Genomic DNA, 23,126 nt, shown 5'->3' with positions numbered 1-23,126 from the left:
TGCCCTGTAACCCGGGCCCTCAAATTCTGCTTCTCTCTCCTCTACAATCCACTCTCCGGTCTTTTCTGAGGCTCCAGCCCAACCGCACAGGGAGGAGGCCCAGACCCCCACTTTGTTTTAGCCGAATCCTCATCACACCTCTGCGGGCGGGTCAGCAGATGCGCTCCTCTGTGGCGTCCTCACCCCCGCTCTCTGCGTAACCAGTATCAGCGACCCCCTTATTCCATGCTGGCATCTGCCCCGACTGCCCTCTTAGGATGAATCCTGCAGCCTCCCGGGTCTGTGCGGCACCTCTCGTGTCTGCAGTGTGTTCAACGCCTTCTCTTCTACCGGAGCGTGCCTTTGCGGAGCAGTGAAAGCGGGGGAGGCGGGTGTGGGAGGGGTGAAGGCTATGGCTGGTCCCTTCTCTCACAGCCAGAGCTGGTGGCCCCACAGCTGTGCTGGTGCTTTGGAAGGGAAAGTGTACTCTGTGTCTCCATGTTGCATCACCAGCCAGCTGGGAGCAGCTGTCCATGAGCCCCGCTCCGGAGCCCGGTCCCTGCGTTCGGAGCCCACTTATCCGCTCTCCCCTCTCTTACAGAGACGCCGCCCCGCCCGGGGAGCCGCTGAGCAAGAGCAGCCGGCCCAGGGCGGCCTCCCGCTTCCCCAAGCTGTCCCGCAGCCAGCCCAGGGAGACGCGCAACGTGGAGCCCCAGAGCGGTGACCTCTGACCTCCGTGGACGCCCAGGCTCAGCTTCCGTGCTGCGCTGCTGCCTCCCGGCCTCCTGCCCCAGTCCGGCCATGGCAGCCAGACCTGCCACCTGGAGTGACGGCCACACGCACCGGTGACCTGAGAGCACACCTTCCCACCGGCCGCACGGCACCGATTAAACTGGTCAGACGTGGACACGTGGGCACTCTCCCGGGTCTGCCCAGCAGCCAGGCCTCCTTTCCTCCCTTCAGGGACCGGCGGACAGGCCAGGCGGGCTTGGAGCCCCGGTTCCCTCAGAAGCTGCCTCTGGCTTTTCCTGCCGGGAGCAGTAATGACTGTTACTCCTCTTCCTCTAACTGCCTGCTGCCGCCTATGGCCAGTGGGCGGGTTCCTTTCCATTTCACTCTCCCCAGTAGCTGTTGGACCGACCCCTTGTTAGCGCCCCATGGCCAGCCTCCACTCTGCGGCCTCTCCCACAGGGACCCCGGGCCTGCGTGCGAAGGAGCCCGTGGGCAACGCTGAACTGTGGCTCCCAGGGCCTGGCAGCTGGGAGGAGCGGGCCCAGGAGACCAAGGCACCTTCTCAGGTTCGGGGGACCTCACCCACCCAGCCAACCAGCCATCAGTGGCAACCTGGTGCCCCCCCGGTGGAGATACCAGGGCTGCCCGGTGAGAGACGCGGTTCTGCAGAGGCTCTGAGGCCCTCAGCCTACAGACCTGGCCCCGAGCTCTGTGGGCTGCCCCATGGCTCCTGTGAACTGGGACATGTGTCCACCTGGAACAGATCATGGTCATTCCCTAAGACAGACTCGAGGGCACCCTCTGCCCCCACGTGCTCGCAGGGGAGCAGGACCCTGTGCCCCTGGACAGATAAAGGGGAGAGCGTGGCCTCACCCGGCTTCCCCCAGCTTCCCCCTCAGACCTCCAGGGCCAGGGCACCGGCTGCACACAGCCATGGACGTGCCTCTCCCCTGGGCACGGGCACTGGGATGCGGAGGCCGCATTTCTGGGAGACACTAGGAAGCAGAGGTGAGGCTGTGACAGTGTACGGGGATGAGGGAAACGGAGGACGGATCATAGGGAACAGGATGACGACGTGTGAAGGACGGCAGTGGAGCTAACCACCTCCGTGTCCCAGAGCCCTCAGCTCCACCCAGACCTCGGCCCAGGTGGGCTGTCCCCGGAGGAAACCCTGTGCAGGCATTCCGGGCGCCACCAGGGACTGGAGAGCCACCTCCTATGGCAGCCCTGCACAGCCACAGGCCTGAATCCCTTCTGAGGGGACAGCCAGCTGGGCCGAGGGCCTGCTGTTCTCGGGCTGCGGCAGAGTGAGTGGCAGGGACCCTGTGGTCAGCTCGGGATGAGAGGACCCGAGAGACGCTGTGTCCAGAGAGGCAGCATCTCCTTCCTTTGTTTCAACTCCCAGCCCCACTGCGCCCCGGCCGCTGCGCTGCTGGGATAGCCACCCTCCGAAATGGGCAGGATGCCTCGCTCCCTCTGCCCCGCACCCCCCTGTCTGCTCCACCTCCGTCCTCGTGACGCAGCCGAGAGACCGTCCAGCACTGCTGTCCGGACAGCGGGGCCTGCTCCCGACGCCTCTCCTCCTGGTCGTGTTAGATACAGAATGGAGCGCCCACCTCCAGCGGCCTTTGCCAGCGCCTGCCCCGAAACACGTCCAGTGTGAACCTCCAGGAGCCTGCTCTGACAGCCAGGCGGACAGGTGCTCAGCGGGAGAAAGTCCCCTCAGCCTGTATTCACACAGGAGGAGCCTGCCTTCCATCTTCCGAAGCGGAATCATTCGTGGAAAATGCGCCCCTCTCCCCCACTGGTTGTAAAAGCACATTCCTGGGGCTGCGCAGAACTTGGGCTGCTTGCTCTTTGCACCCTGTTTTGTGATCATGCAGAAACCCTGAAATCACCTTTCACATACAGACCACCCCTAGTTTTAGCTCAGATATGCATGTGACATGCGCATCACAGCAACTCCTCAAAGCCTTAAGTTTGGAAACATGGAATGTTCTGCAGTGATTCAGTCCATTCAGTCCATTCAGACCCTGGCCCTGCTGTGCGTGTGGGAGGAGGGGCTTCCTGTTCCCAGAGCAGGACAGACCCTGGGCCCAGCCAGGTGCACAGATGCCTGCCCCTCGGGACTTCTCCTACCCTTCAACCTGGGTCCAGTCCTGAGGGCCGGCCACTGGCCTCCCTGCGCACCCCTCAGCCCCATGACCATCACGGAAAGGACAGCCCGCAGTGGGCTCAGCCTGGCGGCTCCCACTTAGCATCCATGCCCGGCACATGGCTCCCGTGAGGAGCCGGCAGTGAGACCGGCCCAACGTTTGTCCAGTCAGGCCCTGGGGAGGAGGTGGCTCTCCTTTAATACCTAACAGCTGGGCACACTGGGGTCACCCGATTGAGTAGTGAAGACAAGATATCGTGTGAAACCTAGCAGGAGGTGCTAACAGCGAGAGCAGGGGATGTGGGCGTGACCTAATCACTGCACTCAGCTCTGCCCGGCTGGGAGCTTATTAAGACGAGTCCGTCATAACCACTGGAACTTACTAGGGAGGCAGGTTGTGTGTTGTGCCTGTAACACAACAGAGGCAATCAACACTGTTCACATCGTAGGATCGATAACACCGTTGTCACCGATGTGAGAGGACACAGGACACAGGCGCACTGCCCGCCCACCCGCCAGCCAGGTGACGAGACGAAGCACTACCTGCTTCCCATCACCGGCTGTGGCTGGCCAGCTGGTGGCCTCCTTTCTCTCTTGGTATCACATGAGGAAGTTTGCCCACCTGAGCACCGGGCCACAGGTCCCAGGCCTCAGCCCACCCCACCTGTTTGTGAGAGCAGCCCAGAAGTGCCCGCTGCCCCTCACCTGGGGTCAGGCCTGTTCTCTGGATCCCAGCAGGGCTTGCTAACCAGTCCCTCTTCCTTCCTTCTGGCTCCTCTGCACCAGCCTAGCGTCCTCACCGTGGCACTCACTCCAGCTCACCTTGGCAGCGTGTAACTGACTGTAAAGAACAGGCTGGCTTTCAGCCTCGCCCTGAGGATGGGCGGGCCCACCTGCCTGAGAAGGGCCCTGCCAGGGCCCCACCTGCCAGCACAGCCCGGCTAAGGCATATCCTGGATGGGCACCCCTCCTGTGCGGACCTCTCCCTGGCGGTTCCTCTGGGACGTGGTGCACGCTAGATGGCTCCCCAGCCTGCAGGCCGGGCCTGGCAGAGGCCTTCCCCGGGCAGCGTCTGCTTCTGAGCAAGGGGTTCGCAGCGATCATGTTTCAAATATTGTGCATTGTTTCATTAAAGCTAACATTAAATATTTGCTGTTCGGATTAGCTTCTGTGCTATTTTTGCACAATTGTAGCACTGTATATTTTATCTGATTTCTGTGCCAAAAGTTTGTTTTCATGTCTCTGTAGCACGCGGTCTTGATTATGTTTCTAAGCTAAAACGTCAGCTCCGGGATCGACAGGCATGAGGGTGGAGGCCGACCAGCCCGAGCTCTGGAACCCCCTGCTCAGCCCACAGTCCTTCTGTTTCTGCCAGGACACTGCCAGTGAACTCTCCTGACTTCAGTCACAAAGCCCCAAGGCCATGCGGAGTGGCTTCCCGCTGACACAGTCAGCTTCTTTAGGAAAAAACCTGATTTCTTTCAACGGTGCCTGGACAACCATCCACGGTAGAGCATGCTGGAGTTGTTAGCATTTCGATGTCCAGGGGTCAGTTCTACGGCCCGTGAACATGTTTCCATGGAAACTGGAAAGCCACTAGCTGGCCTGTCCAGGCTGCCACCTGCCCACGAGTCTGCTCAGGCCACCTCTGGCCACGTGAGCTGTGGAGGGAGAGGCCACGTTCACCCTGGTGACTTCTTCCACCCAGAGACCAGACAGGAGGTGCCACTGCAGAGACGGGGGTGGGACGCGGGAGGAGAGCAGAGTGCTGACCACTCGGACATGAGCCCGGGGACCCGGCTTTCCGGGGGTGAGGGGCGGAGCTGACTAGGGCTTCTGTTCTCTGGATTCATCCTGACCATCTTCACCTCTGCAGCCTTCGCTCCACCCCCTGCACAGCTGCTCAGTAAGCACTGCTTGACTCATCAGATACTTCGGGGAGGGGGGGGCTGTGGGTCAGGAGCCACATCCACCGTGGGAGGCCTCAGCCTGGCGCAGTCCCCTCGGCGGGGCCCCGGATTGGTGGTCAGGGATAATGTGGCCACGATGTGGAGTCTAGGCTACAGTCTGTGCCCCAGGCCTGGACGTGGGCCGGGTCTCTCTGAAACGTGTAGTATTATCGTAACTACCCTGTTATGTTAAGGTTTACATGATAGAATTTTTAAACAAATGTGTTTAATTTTCTAAAATCTCTTGTATTACCATTTTCTTTTGGAATAAGCTGTGGAAATTTTGTTACAATCTGGAGGAGATCCACCTCTTTACAATGGCAAATAAAAACGGTGACATTTTATACATTAAGCACTCAGTCATGGCCTCTGTCTCTTCGCCTCCTTCCCTTCCCGCAGCGCGAGGGGAGGGGCTTGTGTGTTATAAACAAACACCTCTGGAAGCCACTCACCAGGTGACACGATGCCGGGGGGGGGGGGGGGGGGGGGGGGGGGGGGGGGGGACAGGATTTGACGGGATGAACACAGTTTAATTTGAAGTGTAGCAAAGTTTCACGTGATGCATTAGGCAGAGCTGTCCAAGCTGGACAGAGAAATACTAGTAAATCCACAGAGAAAAACCCTCATTACAGGTTCCTTCTCACTCCAAAACCGGCAGTCATTGGGCACCGACTGTATACCAGGCATCGTGCCAGCACTGGGCATGCGGCAGTGACCAAGACAGAAAAGACGCCTGCCGTCTGTGGACTCGCCTAGGATGACAGTAAGATGATTTCCCCCCAAAATGTCAGCCATCCAGACCCTCGCGGACCGCAGGCAGTGCCAGGAAGGACTCCAGTGAGCGGGATGGGCAGGAAGAATGGGGCCCAGGCGGTCTCACCCTCAGCCCTGCGGATGCATGGGCGGGGCACCTGCCGCCAGTCCTGTGCACTGAGGGCCGGGGGTCACAGCATCCCTGGCCGCCTCCCACTAGATGAAGCCAGAAATGTCTCAGAGAGGCCCCGGGTTCCCCCATGAGGTGGTCCCCAGTGAAGATGCGTTGGCAGAAGTGACTGGCAGTTAAGCTGTGACCTGCAGAATGAAAAAGAAATGCCACACCCTCCCTCTACCCCCCCACCCCCCCAAAAATGACCTTGGCTTAAAAATTCATACTGACAGCAAGGGTCTTAACTTTTTAACCTAATCATGGGAACTGAGGAGAAGAAACAGATTCTCAGCTGAGAGCCCAGGTGTGAGGCAGTCTAATACCACCGAACCCGGCAGGGTCTGATCAGGGCTTCATGGAGGGGGTCGGCACTGGCCCGAGCCCAGCCTGCCGCAGGGCAAACACTGCATTTAGGGGTGTGTGTGTGTGTGTGGCCAGCCTCCCATTTACCTAACCCAGTGTTTCCCAACCTTCTCTCATGATGAGAATCACCTGGTGGAGTTGTTAAAACACAGATTCCTGAATCCCAACTAAGAAGTGCTAAACTAGAATTTTTGGGAACATATAGGTAAAATTGTATACTTAACTAGTGCTCTAAGACAGATTTTATATACAGAGCACTAAGTTAGGTATGCAATTTTACCTATATGTTCTCAAAAATTCTAGTTTAGCACTTCTTAGTTGGGATTCAGGAATCTGTGTTTTAACAACTCCACCAGGTGATTCTCATCATGAGAGAAGGTTGGGAAACACTGACCTAACCCCAGACCACCACTGAGAAGCAGGCCCTTGCTCTGTGCTTGAGCAGACGAGAGAACTGCGTACCGATGTGTGCCGCCTGAGGCCCCCAGCCTGGGTGTGACAGCCCATTGTCTGGGCCACAGCCTAGTCTGTCCATCCCCCCCTCAGCTCTCCTCGTGGAGCCTCAGCTCCCACACAGCTTTCCCCACTCCACGGACCTGCTCCCAAGCTCTCCCAGGTACAGACTGTCTTCTTGTCCTCCCCTAATCCACATTTTAACTCTCGTTTCCCTGTTTTAAACCACTCTGCCTCCTTAGAAACTCAATTCCTCTGAAGTTCATACACCTGCCTGTAACCCCTCTGTTCCTGTGGACCTGTGAGCTGCTTCTCCTCCCTCACCAGGGTCGGCACCCACTTCCCAAGGGTCAGCGCGCTGCTGCCTGAGGGAGGGCACCCCTCTCCTCGAGGGTCGGTGCCCCACTCACTGGCCTCCTCCTGCTGGTCTCACTTCTCTGAGCCCCCCTCTCCGAGGCTGCTACTTTGTTAATATAGTACCTTTAGGTGCCTTTTAAATGTATTTTTATTGATTCAAAGAGGAAGGGAGAGGGAGAGAGATAGAAACATCAATGATGAGAAAGAATCATTGACTAGCTGCCTCCTGCACACCCTACACTGGGGATCTACCCTGCACCTTGACATGTGCCTTCACAGGGATTTGAACTGTGAGCTCCTGGCAAACAGGTCGACACTCAACCACTGAGTCATACCAGCCGGGCTGGAGGCTGTTTCCTAAAGCCACGTGAGCCTCTTCCAGGTGAGGGCAGCAATCCCTGCGCCTCTGAAGGCCTGGCATCAGCTCCCCTCTGCCCCGTCGCTGTCCTTACAGTGCATGGCAGCAATGCTTCCAATTCATCAAGACCTTCATCTGTCAGTGAACGCACACACCTGCCCTAGCCTGTTTGGCTCAGTAGATAGAGTGCTGGCTTGCAAAATGAAGGGTCCAGGTTCGATTCTGGTCAAGGGCACATGCCTGGGTTGTGGGCTCAGTCCCCAGTAGGGGGTGCGCAGGGGGGCAGCCAATCAATGATTCTCATCATTGATGTTTTCATCTCTCTCCCCCTTTCCCTTCTTCTCTGAAATCAATAAAAATATAAATACAGCACTGAAGTCTCCCAGTGTGACAAAACTAAAAAGAAAAAAAAAGGGGGGGGGGAATAGCCTAAAAATATATAAAAATATAAAACACATACACCTGTCCTCACCCTCTTTCCCAGCACTGGACCCCAGGGCCATGACACCAGGGCTCCTCCCAACGCCCCGAGCCCCTGTCCCGCCTTCACACCTGGTTGGCACAAACCCAGCCCTGTCAAAGCCCAGCCACATAACTAGGGGATCAGTGCAGTTAGAGGAACTCTTAGTTGATGTCTGTGCTCAATTATAAAGATGGGAATTTGTGACGTCAACCACTGACTGGAGTAGGAACAGCTGTAGGAGCAGTGTCTGTTAGGATGATAAACTCAGACACTCATCACTGACAGGACGTCAGGTGTAATCACAAGGGAGGCAATGCCCATCAGTGGGCACAGACAATGGATTCAGCCATCTGCAATGCCATGGGCCCAGAGTTTTTGTGCAGAGTGAACTAAGGCAGACAGAGAAAACAATGCCACATGATTTCACTTATATGTGGAATCTAAAAACAAAATTAATGAACAAACAAAACATGAACAAAGTCACAGATACAGAGAATAAATTGATGGTTGCTCGATGGGAGGGAGTTGGGGAATGACAATAAAAGGAACAGGGTTAAGAAGCACAAGTTGCCAGTTATAAAAAGCAGGCATCTATATACAGTACGCCCCTAGGTTACATCGGAGATCCATTCCTACAGTGTGACGTAATGCAATTTTCACCGTAAGTAAGAACCCACCTACACAAGCACCTACGTCCCTCACATGGAGCACATGCACAGCAGTAATGAAGTGAAACAGTAAAATAAATTAAAAGATAACAATTCCTGACCTTTTCTTGTGGTAAATCCTATCTAATAAAAGAGTAATATGCAAATTGACCATCACTCTAAGACACAAGATGGCCACCCCATGTGGTCAAAGATGGCTGCCCCCATGTGGACACAAGATGGCTGCCACAAGATGGCCAGCAAGGGAGGGCAGTTGTGGGCAGTTAGGGGTGAAGCCAACAGAGGAGGACAGTTGGGGGTGACCAGGCTGACAGAGGAGGGCAGTTGGGGAGAACAGGCCTACAGGGGAGGGCATTTTGGGGGGACCAGGTCTGCAGGGAAGGGCAGTTGGGAGGACCAGGCCTGCAAGGGAGGGCAGTTGTGGGTGATCAGGCAAGCAGGGAGGGCAGTTAGGGGTGAGCAGGCTGGCAGAGGAGGGCAGTTGTGGAGGACCAGGCCTGCATGGGAGAGCAGTTGGGGGGGGGATCAAGCTTGCAGTAGAGGACAGTGGGGAGGACCCAGGCCTTGAGGGAAGGTCATTTGGGGGAGACCAGGACAGCAGGGGAGGCCAGTTTGCGGAGACCAGGCCTGCAGGGGAGGGCAGTTGGGAGGACCAGGCCTGCATGGGAGAGCAGTTGGGGAGGACTAGGACAGCAGGGAGGACAGTTGGGGAGGACCAGGCCTACAGGGGAGGACAGTTGGGGAGGACCAGGCCTACAGGGGAGGGCAGTTTGGGGAGACCAGGCCTGCAGGGGAGGACAGTTGGGGAGGGGGGGGGAACTTGGGCCTTCAGAAAAAGGCAGTTGGTGGTGGGGGGTACCAGGCCTGCAGGGGAGAACAGTTGGCAGGAATCCAGGCCTGCAGGGGAGGGCAGTTAGGGGGGGACCAGGCCAGCAGAGGAAAACAGTTGGGGGATGGGGTGGGAGAACCAGGCCTGCAGGGGACAGCAGTTAGGGGCAATTGGGCCAGCAGGGGAGTGGTTAGGGGGTGATCAGGCTGGCAGGCAAAAGCAGTTAGGGGCAATCAGGCAGAGGCAGGCCAGTGGTTGGGAGCCAGCAGCCCTGGATTGTGAGAGGGATGTCCTACTGCCCGTTTAGGCCCGATCCTGGTGGGACATCCCTCAAAAGGTCCCAGATTGGAGAGGGTGAAGGCTGAGCTGAGGAACACCCCCCCTCCCATGCATGAATTCCATGCACCAGGCCTCTAGTAAATAATAAACATAAAGAACATATGTACATATGTCAAAATGACAGAACTTTTTTTTAATATAAATAAATGGGAGAATGCACCATAACCACAAAATGACGTACATCAAGTCCGACATAACCTGAGGACTGTCTGTATTATAAAAGCCTAATCAATCGAATGATGAAAGACCAGTCGCTATGATGTGCACTGACCACCAGGGGGCAGACGCTCAATGCAGGAGCTGCCCCCTGGTGGTCAGTGTGCTCCCACAGCCAATCTCCCATAGCCGGCCAACCTCCTGCAGTCCCTCCCCCAGGCCAGCCAGCCCCATTCGACCCCTATCAGGACTGGGTGAGATGGCCCCAATCGGCCCCGATTGCTGGTCAGGCCAACGGACCCCACCCATGCACAAATTCGTGTACCGAGCCTCTAATGTGGATATAAAATACTAGATTAGGGGTGCTGTAATGAGATGGGACACGCAGAGGGAAGGCATGTGAGACTCAAGCCAGGAGCACCAGGGACTGAGAGAGGCCACCAAGAGCTGGAAGAGGGAGGAAGGATTCTCCCCACAACCTTCAGGAGGAGCTCTGCCAACACTTTGACTTGGGACTTGTAGCCTCTAAATTGTTAGAGAATAAATTTCTGGGGAAAGAGGGCATTGTTTTGTTTTTTATTGATATCAGAGAGGAAGAGGGAGAGAAGAGAGAGAAGCATCAATTACAAGAGGGAATCATCAGTCGGCTGCCTCCTGCATGCCCACCACCGGGGATTGAGCCCACAACCCGGGCATGTGTTCTGACCAGAAATTGAACCATGACCTCCTGGGTCATAGGTCGCTGCTCCACCACTGCGCCACACTTGCCAGGCAAATTTCTGCTATTTTAAACCACCAAGTTTGTGGTAACTTGTTATAGCACCTCAAGGAAAAACACACTAAATCCATGCACTCTCCACCACTCGCCCAGGGACCACCAGCCTCACCTGGAGCCTCCCCACACCTTGTCTCCATCTGTCCAACACAGGTGCATGCACACACACACATGCACACACCCACACACTTACATACACACACATACATACACACACACATACATACACACACACACACACTTAAACATAGTATATTGAATCATGTAGCATGCGTTCGTTGTATCTGGCTTCTTGTGCACGCATACTCTCAGAGACTCTCAGAGAGTCATCATGTGTTGTGTCTATCAATAATGTATCTTCTTTTACTGCTGACTCGTCCCACTGGACCAAAGAACGTTTTAAAAGCACAATCAGATCATGTCAACTTCGTGCTTAAAACTCACCCACTCTCCCGAGGGCTTAGGCTGAAACACGACCCCTGACGTGGCCACGGGCCTCATGTGGCCTGAACTCAGCGACCTGCACTGTGGCCTCCATCCCTCCTCACACATGACTAACTCATCGCTCCCGGGCCATCGGTGTAAAACACCCACCTCACATACCCACCCCCATTCTTGTTTATTACTCACTATGTTCCTGTTTACGCATTTGTGATTGGTCCACCTCTTGCCCTGCGAGCTCGGGAGGCCAGGTCTTGGCCTTGCTTACCGGTGCGTCTCAGCCCCTGTGTGACATCCCTGAATGAACTGCACGGTCAGCTGCAGGCTGTGCTTTTTGTGTTACTCAGCGGTGCCTCTCAGTGACAGCCAGCCCCTTCTAGGATGTTTACCATTAGGTGTGGCCGTGGAGTGTGGAAGGAAGTGATATGTGTGTTTCCGGATGGAAGCTTGAAAGGCTGGCACACAATTCGCCTTCCCATCCCTCTGCCCACGGTGACCGAGCAAGTTCATGTTGAGAAAGGCCTTCTCCGGCCAGAGCAACAGGGCAATTCCAATGACTAAAGCCCTCTGTGGACCTATAGTAAACACATTATAAACAACAAACTGCTGCTGTACAAAGACAGTGACTTCAGGGGATGTTTATTACCACAGCATCACCTTTCCTATCCTGACGCAGACAGTCCTCTTCTCGGATGCACTCTCCACATTCCTCTCCTCCACTCTCCTTGAACCCCTTGGATCTGGCCTTTGCCCAGCCACTTAGGACATTTCTGGTCAAGATGGCAGAATAGGTAAACACTGCTCATCTCCTCCCACAACTATGTAAAAAATACCACTGAATTATACCACTGTCCTCTAGAACCACCAACACAGACACCTCTGTCTTCCTGACAAGACAGCCCCAAGCAGGGCACAGTGGTGGCTGATCTTGACCTCCAGAGCCTCTCCCAAGAGATTCCAAAAACAACACACCTGCTGGCTGGCTTCCGACCACACTAGGGCACCACCCAAACCAGCTCTCAAGTGACATGCCGGAAGGGCTGACTCCGCTGGCACTGGAGCCCCACTAAAGCAGCTCTCCTCCCTTGGGTCAGGTGCCAAACAACAGCTTACCCACTGCAGTCATGGCCAGTCCTCACAGCCAGTCAGGGTGAGGGTAAAAAACACTCACCACTGTTGTGCCAACAACAATCAAGGCTCAACTACAACAGAAGATAACACAACCCACACAAGGGAAACCCCTGGAGCAACCAGCTCGGGTGACCAAGGAGACTGTGCCCTGGGCATAATAGGACATCTGCTACACAGACCACTCTGCCAAGACCAGGAGACATACCAGGTCCATGCAATGCATAGAAGCAGACGCAGGGAGGGAAACAAAATAAGGAGAAAAACAAGCATGTCCCAAATGAAAGAATACAACAAACTCCAGATAAATGAAATGAAATGGAGACAAGAAATCTGCCAGATGCAGAGCTCAAAATACCGATTACAGGGGAACTTAGGGGAAGAATAGATAACATTTGTGAGAACTCCAACAGAGACATAGGAAACATAAGAATGGTGATAGAAAACAAAGAATCAGAAATTAAGGATACAATAACTGAAATGAAGCATAGATTAAAGGAAGTCAGCAGCAGATTAGATGAATCAGAGAATCAAATCAGTGATCTAGAAGGCAAAGTAGAGAAACTGTCCAATTGAAACAGCATAAAGAGAAAACAAATACAAAAAAATGAAAATAGTTTAAGAAACCTCTGGACAGCATCAAGCATACCAACATTAGTATCATAGGTACCAGAGGAAAAAAATACAGAGGACTGAAAAGCATTTGAATAATGATTGCGACCTTCCCTAACTTGGTGAAGGAAATAGCCAATCAAGTATAGGAAATGCAGAGTCTCAAGCATGATGGACACATAGAGGTTCACACCAAGACACATCATAATAAAATGCCAAAGGGAATGATAAAGAGAGGATCTTAAAAGCAGTAAGAGAAAAGCAGCTAGTTATGCATAGGGAGCTCCCATAAAACTTCCAGATGATTTCTCAACAGAAACTTTGCAGGGCAGAAGGATCAGCATAAAATAAAGTGGTGGGGGGGGGGGGGGGAAGCAAAGACCTACAACCAAGATTACTCTACCCAACAAGGCTATTATTTAAAGGAGAGAGAAAAAGTTTCTCAGGCAAGAAAAAGCTAATGGAGTTCATTACCACTAAATCAGTATTACAAGAAATATTAAAAGTGTTAAAGGGACCTCTTTAAGTAAAAAGATCAAAAATAAAAATAAGGAAATATATGATAGAAAAAATGCTTACTGACAAAGGCCAACACTTAGTAAAAGCCGTGGTTAATTACTTTAACCAACTATAAAGACAGTACAAGGTTTAAAGGCAAAAGTAGGGAGATCATGAGTAATTACAACAATCAATTAAGAGATACACACAAAAGTGTGAAAAAATGACAAAAACATATATGTAGAGAGGGTGAGTAAAAACTGTAGTGATTTTAGAAGTGTTCAAACTTGAGACCATAAACTTAAAATAGGCTCTCATGAACATAGCGTGGTATATAGCAGGGGTGGGGAACTTTTGACCAGCAGGTCATACTACAAGGCCTGAGATACCATTTGGCCTGGCCCTGCCCAGTCATTAAGGGTGAGTTAATTAAATGTTTGACTAAATATAGAGGCTAATTTTTAAGTTGATAATTTTGCATGACCCGTGAATGATGTTATAAATATCCAAATGGCCCTTGGCAGAAACCAAAAATCTCCAAGAAATAAACAAGAAATGAAGAGAAAGGAATCTAAACATAATACTATTGAAAGTCATCAGCATTAAAAAGAAGAGAGTAAGACAATAAGGAAAGAGAGAAGAACTACAAAAGCAATCAAAACAATGAATACAGTGACAATAACTACATACCTATTAACAATTACTTTAAATGTAAATGGGCTAAATGCTCCAAACAAAAGACTTTTGGTGGCTAAGTGGATAAAAAAAGACCCATACATATGCCCATACAGGAGCCCCATTTCAGATGAAAACATACACAGACTTCAATTAGAAGGGTGAAAAATAAATTTCATACCAATGGAAATGAATAAAAAGCCTCTGAGGTAGCAATACTTATAGGAGGAAAAAAAAAAATTGACCTTAAAACAGCCATAACAAAATATACAGAAGAGCATTTCATGTTGATAAATAGATAAACCCAACAAGGGAATATACTGTTGTAAACACCTACACACCTAACACCTAAATACGTAAAGCAAATATTGACAGACATAAATGGAAAGATTGACAGTAATGCAGTAATAGTAGGGAACTTTACCACCCCATTGACTTTATTGGATAGATCATCCAGATAGAAAATCAATAAGGAAACAGTGGCCTTAAATGACACATTATACCATATGTATCCAAATGATATTTATAGAGCATTTCTCCTAAAAACAGAATACACATTCAAGTATGCACGGAACATTTCCCTGGATAGACCACATATTAGGACACAAAACAAGTCTCAATAAACTTAGGAACATTGATACATCTCCAGTCACAATGGTATGAAACTAGAAATCAATTACAAGAAAATTAAAAAACACACAAACATGTGTAAGCTAAATAACATGCTACTAAACAATGAATGGATTAATAATAAGATCAAGGAAGAAGTCAAAAGATATTTTGAGATAAATAAGAATGAAAACAACCCCAAATCAACACAACCAAAGCAGTTCTAAGAGGAAAATTCATAGCAAAACAGGCTTACATCAAGAAAAAAGAAAAATCTCAAATACCAAGGAACTAGAAAAAAGAACAGGGTAAGTAGAAGGAAGGAAATAAGTTCAAAGCAGGAATAAATGAAAGAGTCTAAAAAACACAGAAGATCAATGAAACCAAGAACTGGTTTGATGAAAAGATAAACCTTTCATTACTCATCAAGAAAAAAAGGGAAAGGCCCCAAGTAAACAAAATAAGAGATGAAAGAAGTGACAGCCAACACCACAAAAATACAAATTATAAGAAAATACTATGAACAATTATAGGCCAACAAATTGGACATCCTAAAATAGATAAATTCCTATGTACAGAAGGACATTTGATAATGGTGAAAGGATCAATCCAAGAGGATATAAATTGTAAACACCTATACACCTAACACATACAATCTTCGCAGATTGAATTAGGATGAAACATAAAATCTGAACAGATTGATACCTACCAATGAAATAAAATCAGTAATCAATAAGTTCTCAAAAAACAAAAGTCCTGGATCAGATGGCTTTGCAGGTGAATTTTATCAAATATTGAAAGAAAAATTAATACTTATACTTCTCAAACTACTGCAAACAACTAAAGAAGAGGAAAGGTGCCCAAACTTTTATAAGGTTGGAACTAACCTGATATCAAACCCAGACAAAGACACTACAAAAATAGGGCCAATATCCCTGATAAACATAGATGTGAAAATCCTCAACAAAATAGCAAAATCAATTCAGCGTTAAAAAGACCATACACCATGATCAAGTGAGATTTATTCCTGGAGTGCAAGGTTGATTCAATATCTGCAAGTCAATTACCATGATGCAGTACACAAGCAAAATGAAGAATAAAGACATGTGATTAGATCAAGAGATGCATAAAAAAAAAATCTGACAAAATCCACATCCATTTATGATAAAAACTTTCAGCAAAGTGGGGATAGAGGGAACACACCTCAATGTCTCAATATAACAAAGGCCAAATAACATCATGAAGACTGACAGCTAACATATCAATGGTGTAAAGCTAACAGCTTTTCTTTAAGATTAGGAACAGGACAAGGATTTCCACTTTCACCACTTTGTTCAACATAGTATTGGAAGTCCCAGCCATAGTAATCAGGCAAGAAAAATAGATAAATAGTATTGCAAATGATCAGAACTAAAATGAATTCAGTAAAATAGCAGGATGCAAAAATTAATATTCAGAAATTGGTTGGATTTTTATACACCAACTAGAGGCTCGGTGCATGAAATTTGTGCACTTGGGGTTGGGGGGTCCCTTGCCCAGCCTGCACCCTCTTGCAGTCTGGGAGCCCTCTGGGGATGTCCAACTGCCATGGAGGCCAGAGAGGCTCCTGCCACCACCAGCTGTGAGCTGTAAGCCCAGCCCACAGGGGGAGCGCACTAACCACCAGAGGGCAGCTCCTGCATTGAGCATCTGCTCCCTGGTGGTCAGTGTGTGTCACAGCAACTGGTCGTTCCACTATTCAGTTGATTTGCATATTAGCCTTTTATTATATAGGATAATAAACTGTCAGAGAAAATTTTAAAGAAACAGTGCCATTTACAATTGCACCAAAAAGAATAAAATACCTAAGAATAAATTTATCAATGAGATAAAAGACCTGTGCTTGAAAAATTAAGACACCGAAGAGAGAAATTGAAGAAGATACCAGTAAATGGAAGGATATGTACAAACGAAACAAACTCAAATTCAGAGAACAAATCGATGGTTGTCAGAAAGCAGGGGTTGGATGAAAAAGGAGAAGGGATTAAGATGCACAAATTGCCAATTATAAAAACAGTCATGGGGATGTGAAGTGCAGCAGAGGAGATATAATCAATAATGCTGTCATTATGTTGGTGCCAGATAGGCACTAGACTTACTGGGGTGATCACTTCATAAGTTATATAAGTGTCTAATCACTATGCTGTACATCTATAACCAATATAAAACTTGTATACCAACTATAATTGAGAACGTTTTAAAATGATCCATCATTTTATACATGCCGAAACTGGCAAATGTTAAAGTCCAACAAGTTGTGATAGGCAGACAAATGGCCCCCAAGATGTCCATGTTCTAATCACTAGACACGAGTATGTTCTGCGAGCTGCATGGAAAAATTAAGAGTGCTAGCCCGCTGGTCTTGGACGGGGTGGAGATCTGGGCCAGGCTGATGTAATCCAGGGCCCTTCATCACGGAGGAGGGAGAAGAAGAGGCCAGAGGTGCAGTGTGAGAAGGACACTACCTGCTGTCATTGGGCTTTGAAGGAAGCGGAAGGACCACCCACCAAGGCTGCAGGTGGCTAGTGACTTCTGGAAGCCTGGGCCTCCACATGGGAACGTGGCCCTGCAGACAACTTGGTGTTTAGCTCAGTGTGACCCAGTTGGGGTCTGACCTACAGCATTCTAGATTAACTGTGAGGCTAAGCCCCTGAGGGTGTAGTGACAGCGCAGCAATGAGACACCAGTACATCCAGTACCTTCCCTGGCACACAGGAGGCCCTGGGAGCTGTGAGAACACAAGCTCACCAAAAGCAGGCTTGGGCACCAAGGAGACTTTCTGGAGGAAGCAGTGCCTGAGCTAACTCTCGAGGTTGAAGCCACGGAGGAAGGGGCCTGGGTTTTGAGAGACCCCGTGGAGCCCTGAGCTGGGGGTGGTGCTGGGAGGACTCGGATGGAGCCTAGCAGTGGCCACGTTTGCCCTGTGCCACGCCCACCTTGGCTTTCCTGAGAGTGGGAGGGAAGTGAGCCTGGAGGCTGGCAGACCTTGGAGAGAGGAGCCCAGCATCCTGGCCGAGGCTACAGAGGCCCGGGCCAGGGCGCTGGTGGAGGGGAGACAGGGCCGAGGAGGGGTCTCGGTGGCTGCTCACCGTACTCGGTCGGGGTGAAGGAGGTGTGTGGGTGTCTTATGTGAGGTCTGGCACATGTTTTTACCACATTCCTTCCGCCACATTCTACTCTGCATCTCTAAAAGCTCCGTGCTCCTGCAGCCATGCCAGCTCCTCCCTGTCCCTGGAGGAACGTGTGACACAGAACAGGGGTCACCCTCTGCCATCTGCTGAGAGGCATGCTCATGAGGAAGGGGTGGGAGAGGAAGGGAAAATGACCACCATCTGCTCCGGTGCTTTGGGGAGAAGGGAAGGACTAGGTCGGGGAGATGGAATTGGTGACCCCCATTTAGTTCAAAGAGCAGCAGTCTTGAGGTCCCAGCTGAAAGGACCAGGTGTCCTTGGTGATGCCCTTAGCAGACAGATGGCTTCTATGGTCCCGGCTGGTGAGTGGCGCCGGCTTTCTCAAACAACCCGGGCCCAGGGTGTGGGCCGTCTGCACTGGGGCCGTGGAAAGTGCCCCTGGGCGGGGATGTGACCAGAGGTCTGAGGAGGGACCTGGGTCTGCAGGCTGGAGGAGGGGGTCCGCACAGGAAGTGGAGGGGCAGGTGAGAAACAGGCCTAGGACAGACCAATTCTGGATGCACCCCTCACACTCTAAGGAGACACCGGTGTCCAAGCAAAGTCGGGATCAGAGGTGAGAGGTCATTGTGTAACCCAAATACTATAGGAACTGAACATTTCAATAACCCATTTCATCTTTTTTCTTTTCTTTTTCTTTATTTTTTCATCATCATTATTTATACCCCCCCACACACACACACACATACCCATTTAATCTTTACAATAATCAAAATGGTCATTTGATAGATGGGGAAACTGAGGCCAGGCAGATGGAAAGGGCAGAGCTAGCCAGCGTGGGGTTGAAGTTCTGGCGTGTGGCCCATGTGCTTCGTTTCCCCGGACAAGCAGGCGGGAGCTCCCGAGGGCAGGGCCAGGAGTGAAGTGCCGGGACCCCACCCAAGCTCCCCCAGCCCAGCCCCCGGCGCTGGTCCTCACTGGCTGAGGTGGTTGTGATCATGCCTTCTCCAGCTCCGCCCGCACAGGCGGATGGAAGCCGAAAGCCCAGCTTGGAAAGAAGCTGTGGCTACAAGTCAGGGGTCCGCTGACTTCTCCTGCAAAGGGCCAGTGAGTAAATACATTAGGCTTCAGATCCTTGTCTACTTGCTAGCTGGGACATTAGATCCCTGTTTCTAACGACTCAACTCGGACACTTGGGCTTGGCTGCGTCCAAATCCCACTTTATTTACAAAACGGTGAGACCGGATTTGCTGAGCCCCACATACTATTACTCAGAACCAGCTTTGGGGGTCACAGGTAGGCCTCTTCTGTAGGGGCAGCTCTGTGGAAGCAGCAGTCAGTCCCCACCAGGCAGGGCGGCTCAAGGCAGCCCCCGTCTGCTTGACCACCTCACCCAAATAGAGAACTTGGTTAGAAACATAAAATCAAAGAAGAGGTCATGATGGGAAACCTCTAGGGGTTTGGGAAAACTTGGGAGGCACATTGAGCTTCTCCGTCCCCTGGAACAGGGGTTTAAGCCCTTCTCTCAGGGGCTGGGAGAGACCCCCTGCCATTAGAGCGCCAGCCCAATATCTGTAACACAGAAAAGGAGCTCTGGCTGAGATGGGAGGTGACAGGCCCTGGAAGCTGCTGCCTGCATTGTCCCTTCTTCCCGAAAATCACTGGAATAAGAGATGATTTAATTAGAGTCTCCTTTAGCCTTGAGATTTGATCATTATAATGCAGGCTGCACCTTAGCTGAACACCACACGCCGGCCAGACTGGGTGGATCAAGAAGGGAAAGAGCAGCCGTGGCCACGCTCCCAGGTTAGCCACACAGGCCAGGAGCTGTTAATCGCTTGTTAATGAGCTCATGCGTGGGTGTGTCTGCCCTTGAACTCAAGGACTAGGAGGGTTTGTGTTCCTTTCCTTCCCACCCCGGCACCAGGGCCCGAGTAGGGCAACTCTAGGAGGAGAGCCATAGAGAGAGAAGCTGCGGTTGGCACGTTTGCCTTCCTGTGGGGCTCACTGGCTGGTTGTGGGGAGCGTTCTGCAGTAGCAGTGTGCAGCTTGGAATCAGCAAGAGCCCCGATTCTGGAACATAATGGATGTTTAACTGCATGTGAGCCCAGCTTTCTCATTTTATCGCCAGCCAACTTATTTCACACACACACACACACACACACACACACACACACACACACAATGTGTATGTTACTAAAAAAAAAAAAAAAAACCCCCAAAAAACCGAAACAAAAGTAGTAACTGTACATCTGCGTGGGATGTTGCTCAATGAAAGATACTCAATGGAGGAAGGAAGGACCTGGCAAAAGAGGTCACGGGTCCAAACGTGATCTGTCCCTTTCTGTCCTAAAAGACTGAAGTAGCAGCGATGGTAATAGCTAACGTATCCCAGATGCACTGAGTGCATAAATACTGACAGACATAAATGGAAAGATTTTTTATTCCCACAGCGTCTGCCAGGGCTGCCCTGACAAAGCACCACACACGGGGCGGCTTGTACCTCGGACACTGGTGTTCTCACAGTCCGGAGGCCGGGAGTTCAAGGTCAAGGTGCCTGCAGGGCTGGTTTCTCTTGATACTTCTCTCCCTGTGCTCACATGGCCTTTCCTGGTGTCCTTGCCCGCCTTATCATAAGGACATAAATTCTATTGGATTAGAGCCCCACCCTATGACCTCATTTAACCTTAACGACCCCCTGAAAGGCCCCTTCTCCAAGTACAGCCACGCTGGGGTTAGGGCTTCCACATACGAATCTAGCAGGGAGGGGCAGGCTTCGATTCACAACTCATGGACTATCTTCATCGTCACCACTGAACTCCAGGTAGGCACCGTAACATCCATTTTACACCCACAGCTGTGGAAGCTGAGGCTCACAGTGGGCAGAATGATCTGCCTCTCACAGGCCCAGCGTGCTCCCTGTACGCAGACCCGAGGAAGCCTTCCCGGCCAGACACTTAGAAAGCTGTCTGGGCAGTGCAACCGTCAGCCCATGTGAGGACCAGGAATTAGGAAACACAGGCCCTGCCTTCCCCTAAGGCCTGTGCACTGAGTGGCTGCACAACATCCTAGCTCACCTCCTCTGTCCAAAGGGGGGACTCGCCTCTGCAGTGCATGCCTGTGACAAGCACATCAGGTGACTTTCATCAGAGCACTCAAACCATGAGAGCTGTGCAAGCACATTCCATCATCAACCTCATGCCGTTTTTAAGAACAGTTAGCACTGAGACAGAGTTAGAAATCGCACAGAGCCGTGCCTGGAGTCCCAGGTCCAGGAAGAGGAGAATGAGCTGGAGAGGTCCCATGAAGCGCAGCACTGGAGGCAATGAGCGGCACAGACAGACAGTCCATTTGTGTCCCAAGCAGAAGGAACGACCAAGATGGCAAAGGAGATGAGAATACCTCTGGAGGGTAAGAGAGACTGAATCTTAAAACCGATGGTTTCCCAAGAAATTAAAACAGAAGGAGTAAACAAAGCCGAGGCTGAGGAAATTCTTTGGCATTGAAAAAATGTTCTTAAAGCTTTTATATTCTGAGGATAAAATATCCAGGAAAAATACATACAGGTTCACCACAGATTTCCTAGGGAAAATATCAGAATCCAATAAAGCAAAAGCTAGAGAAATCTGAGAGTAAAAGCCACAAATCTGACAATTTTATGTCCAACAGACCTGCTGCTCGTGCTTACGGTTGAGAAAAAGACACTCTCAGAAGAGTCAGAAAGCAATGCCAGTTAAAGAAAATAATGAAAAATAATGCCCGGTGGTGACTAATCTATCTTGGTATTAAAACAATAGAAGCTGCAATAAATATCTCGTTACTGTGCTAAGGATTAACCCTCCCACCAATGGAACTAAGTTAATAGCCTCAAGACAGACCCCATTCTAATTTTGTACAAGTTAGGGGCATTGCAAAGATTCACACTATCACTGCTACTTTTCAAAATTTTACTGAAGGTTATAGCCCACATAATAAGAAGTATAAATATTATAAAGAGAAATACGAAACTATTTACAGATGATATAATAGAAGATATCCCCTACAAAATTCTAAGAATATAAATTGACAAATCACTGATAAAAAAGCAAAAATGGTCAGCTATTAGATCAACATAAAAATAACAAGAAGGTATACTAGGAAATTTTAAAAAATTGAGTTAACAAATAGCAACAAAATTGGCTGTATAAGAAATAAGACATTGATGGAGACAACAGCAAAGCCTCCCTGAACAAGAACTGTGTAGAAATGGGGTGATTTACCATGTTCATGAATAAGAAGACTCAATAGTATAAAAGTGTTTTTCAGTTTTTCCCAAATTATTTCATAAATTAAATGCAATCCCAATCACATTTTTCATAGAATTTGAAAAAGCTTATTCTGAAATTCAGAAGAAGCAAGACAAATTTTTTTTTTTTTTTTTTTTTTTTGGAGGGAGGGGAGGAATACAAAGGAAGTCTTCTCCCACCAGATGCCAAAAATATATGACAAAGCTATTGGGATACAGAAATGAGTCAATGAAGGAGAATACAGAGAATATGGGTAGAAATGAAGGTTTAATGTAGATTAAAGGAAGTATTTCACATGAGCAGAGAAGAACTTTTCAAAGATTTGTGTTAAAACCATCAGCTGTGCACTTAGAAAAAAATATAAGTTGGATCCCCCGCTTTATAAGACACATAGAAGTAAATGTTAGTAAAAATCAAAAGCTATTACATTATTACAATAAAATAGGAGCAAATGCTTTTCGTTTGGGGGCTTTAAAAACCATAAAGGAAAGACTGATAAATCTGAACATACAACAAATCCTGGAATCCCATCGTGTTATCAGGTTGTTGAGGTGCTGTAGGCACTTCACTCTCATTTACATCAATTAGCAACTAATTATTAGCAGTGGTCGGCAAACTCATCAGTCAACAGAGCCCAATATCAAAAGTACAAGAGACTAAAATTTCTTTTGAGAGCCAAAATTTTTAAAATATATATTTTGTTGATTTTTCACAGAGAGGAAGGGAGAGGGATAGAGAGCCAGAAACATCGATGAGAGAGAGACATTGATCAGCTGCCTCCTGCACACTTCCAATTAATTTCCTTCCAATGTGCATGAATCTGTGCACCGAGCCTCTCATACATATATATAATTTTGGGGCAGTGGCTCTAAGTGAGCAATTCCCAGAAAAGGAAATATCAACACCCGATGAGCACATGAAAACATGTTCCACCTCATGAGTAACCAGATAAATGCAAATTTAAACAACAAAATAACATTTCCACCTTTTAAATTGTCACAAACTTAAATAGTACGCCGATGTGCTTTCACACAGTGCTGCCGGTACACTGCTGTGACCATTCTGGAGAACGTTTTGGCAGTAACATATGCACAGAGCCTAGAATGGCGCAATTCCAGGCCTCAGCTCCTCTGCAAAGCATTTGCCCACATCAACAAGAAAGCCGAGTGAGTGTGTTCATCGCATCGTGTGTGTAACAGCAACGTCGGG

The 23,126-nt window shown here is 49.8% G+C and overlaps 2 protein-coding genes across 3 annotated transcripts in view; one reads left to right on the top strand and one right to left on the bottom strand.

The window, feature by feature from the left end:
- The window catches only part of SNX29 (sorting nexin 29), a gene marked incomplete at its 3' end in the record, with an annotated part of 419,909 nt that extends 414,742 nt beyond the window's left edge, over window positions 1–5,167 (top strand). For both annotated transcript variants that reach the window (XM_084881120.1, XM_084881121.1), the window contains one exon: window positions 581–5,167. In XM_084881120.1, the coding sequence (XP_084737246.1) occupies window positions 581–710 (130 nt within the window). The remainder of the gene's footprint in view (window positions 1–580) is intronic.
- CPPED1 (calcineurin like phosphoesterase domain containing 1) overlaps window positions 1–23,126 on the bottom strand; it is a 175,085-nt gene that overhangs the window by 31,436 nt on the left and 120,523 nt on the right. The gene's annotated exons all lie outside the window — the stretch shown is intronic.

This window comes from Pipistrellus hanaki, assembly GCF_964339955.1.
Source record: "Pipistrellus hanaki genome assembly, chromosome: 4".
In the NCBI taxonomy this organism is placed as follows: domain Eukaryota; kingdom Metazoa; phylum Chordata; class Mammalia; order Chiroptera; family Vespertilionidae; genus Pipistrellus; species Pipistrellus hanaki.
This window is presented reverse-complemented; position numbering and strand designations above follow the sequence as displayed.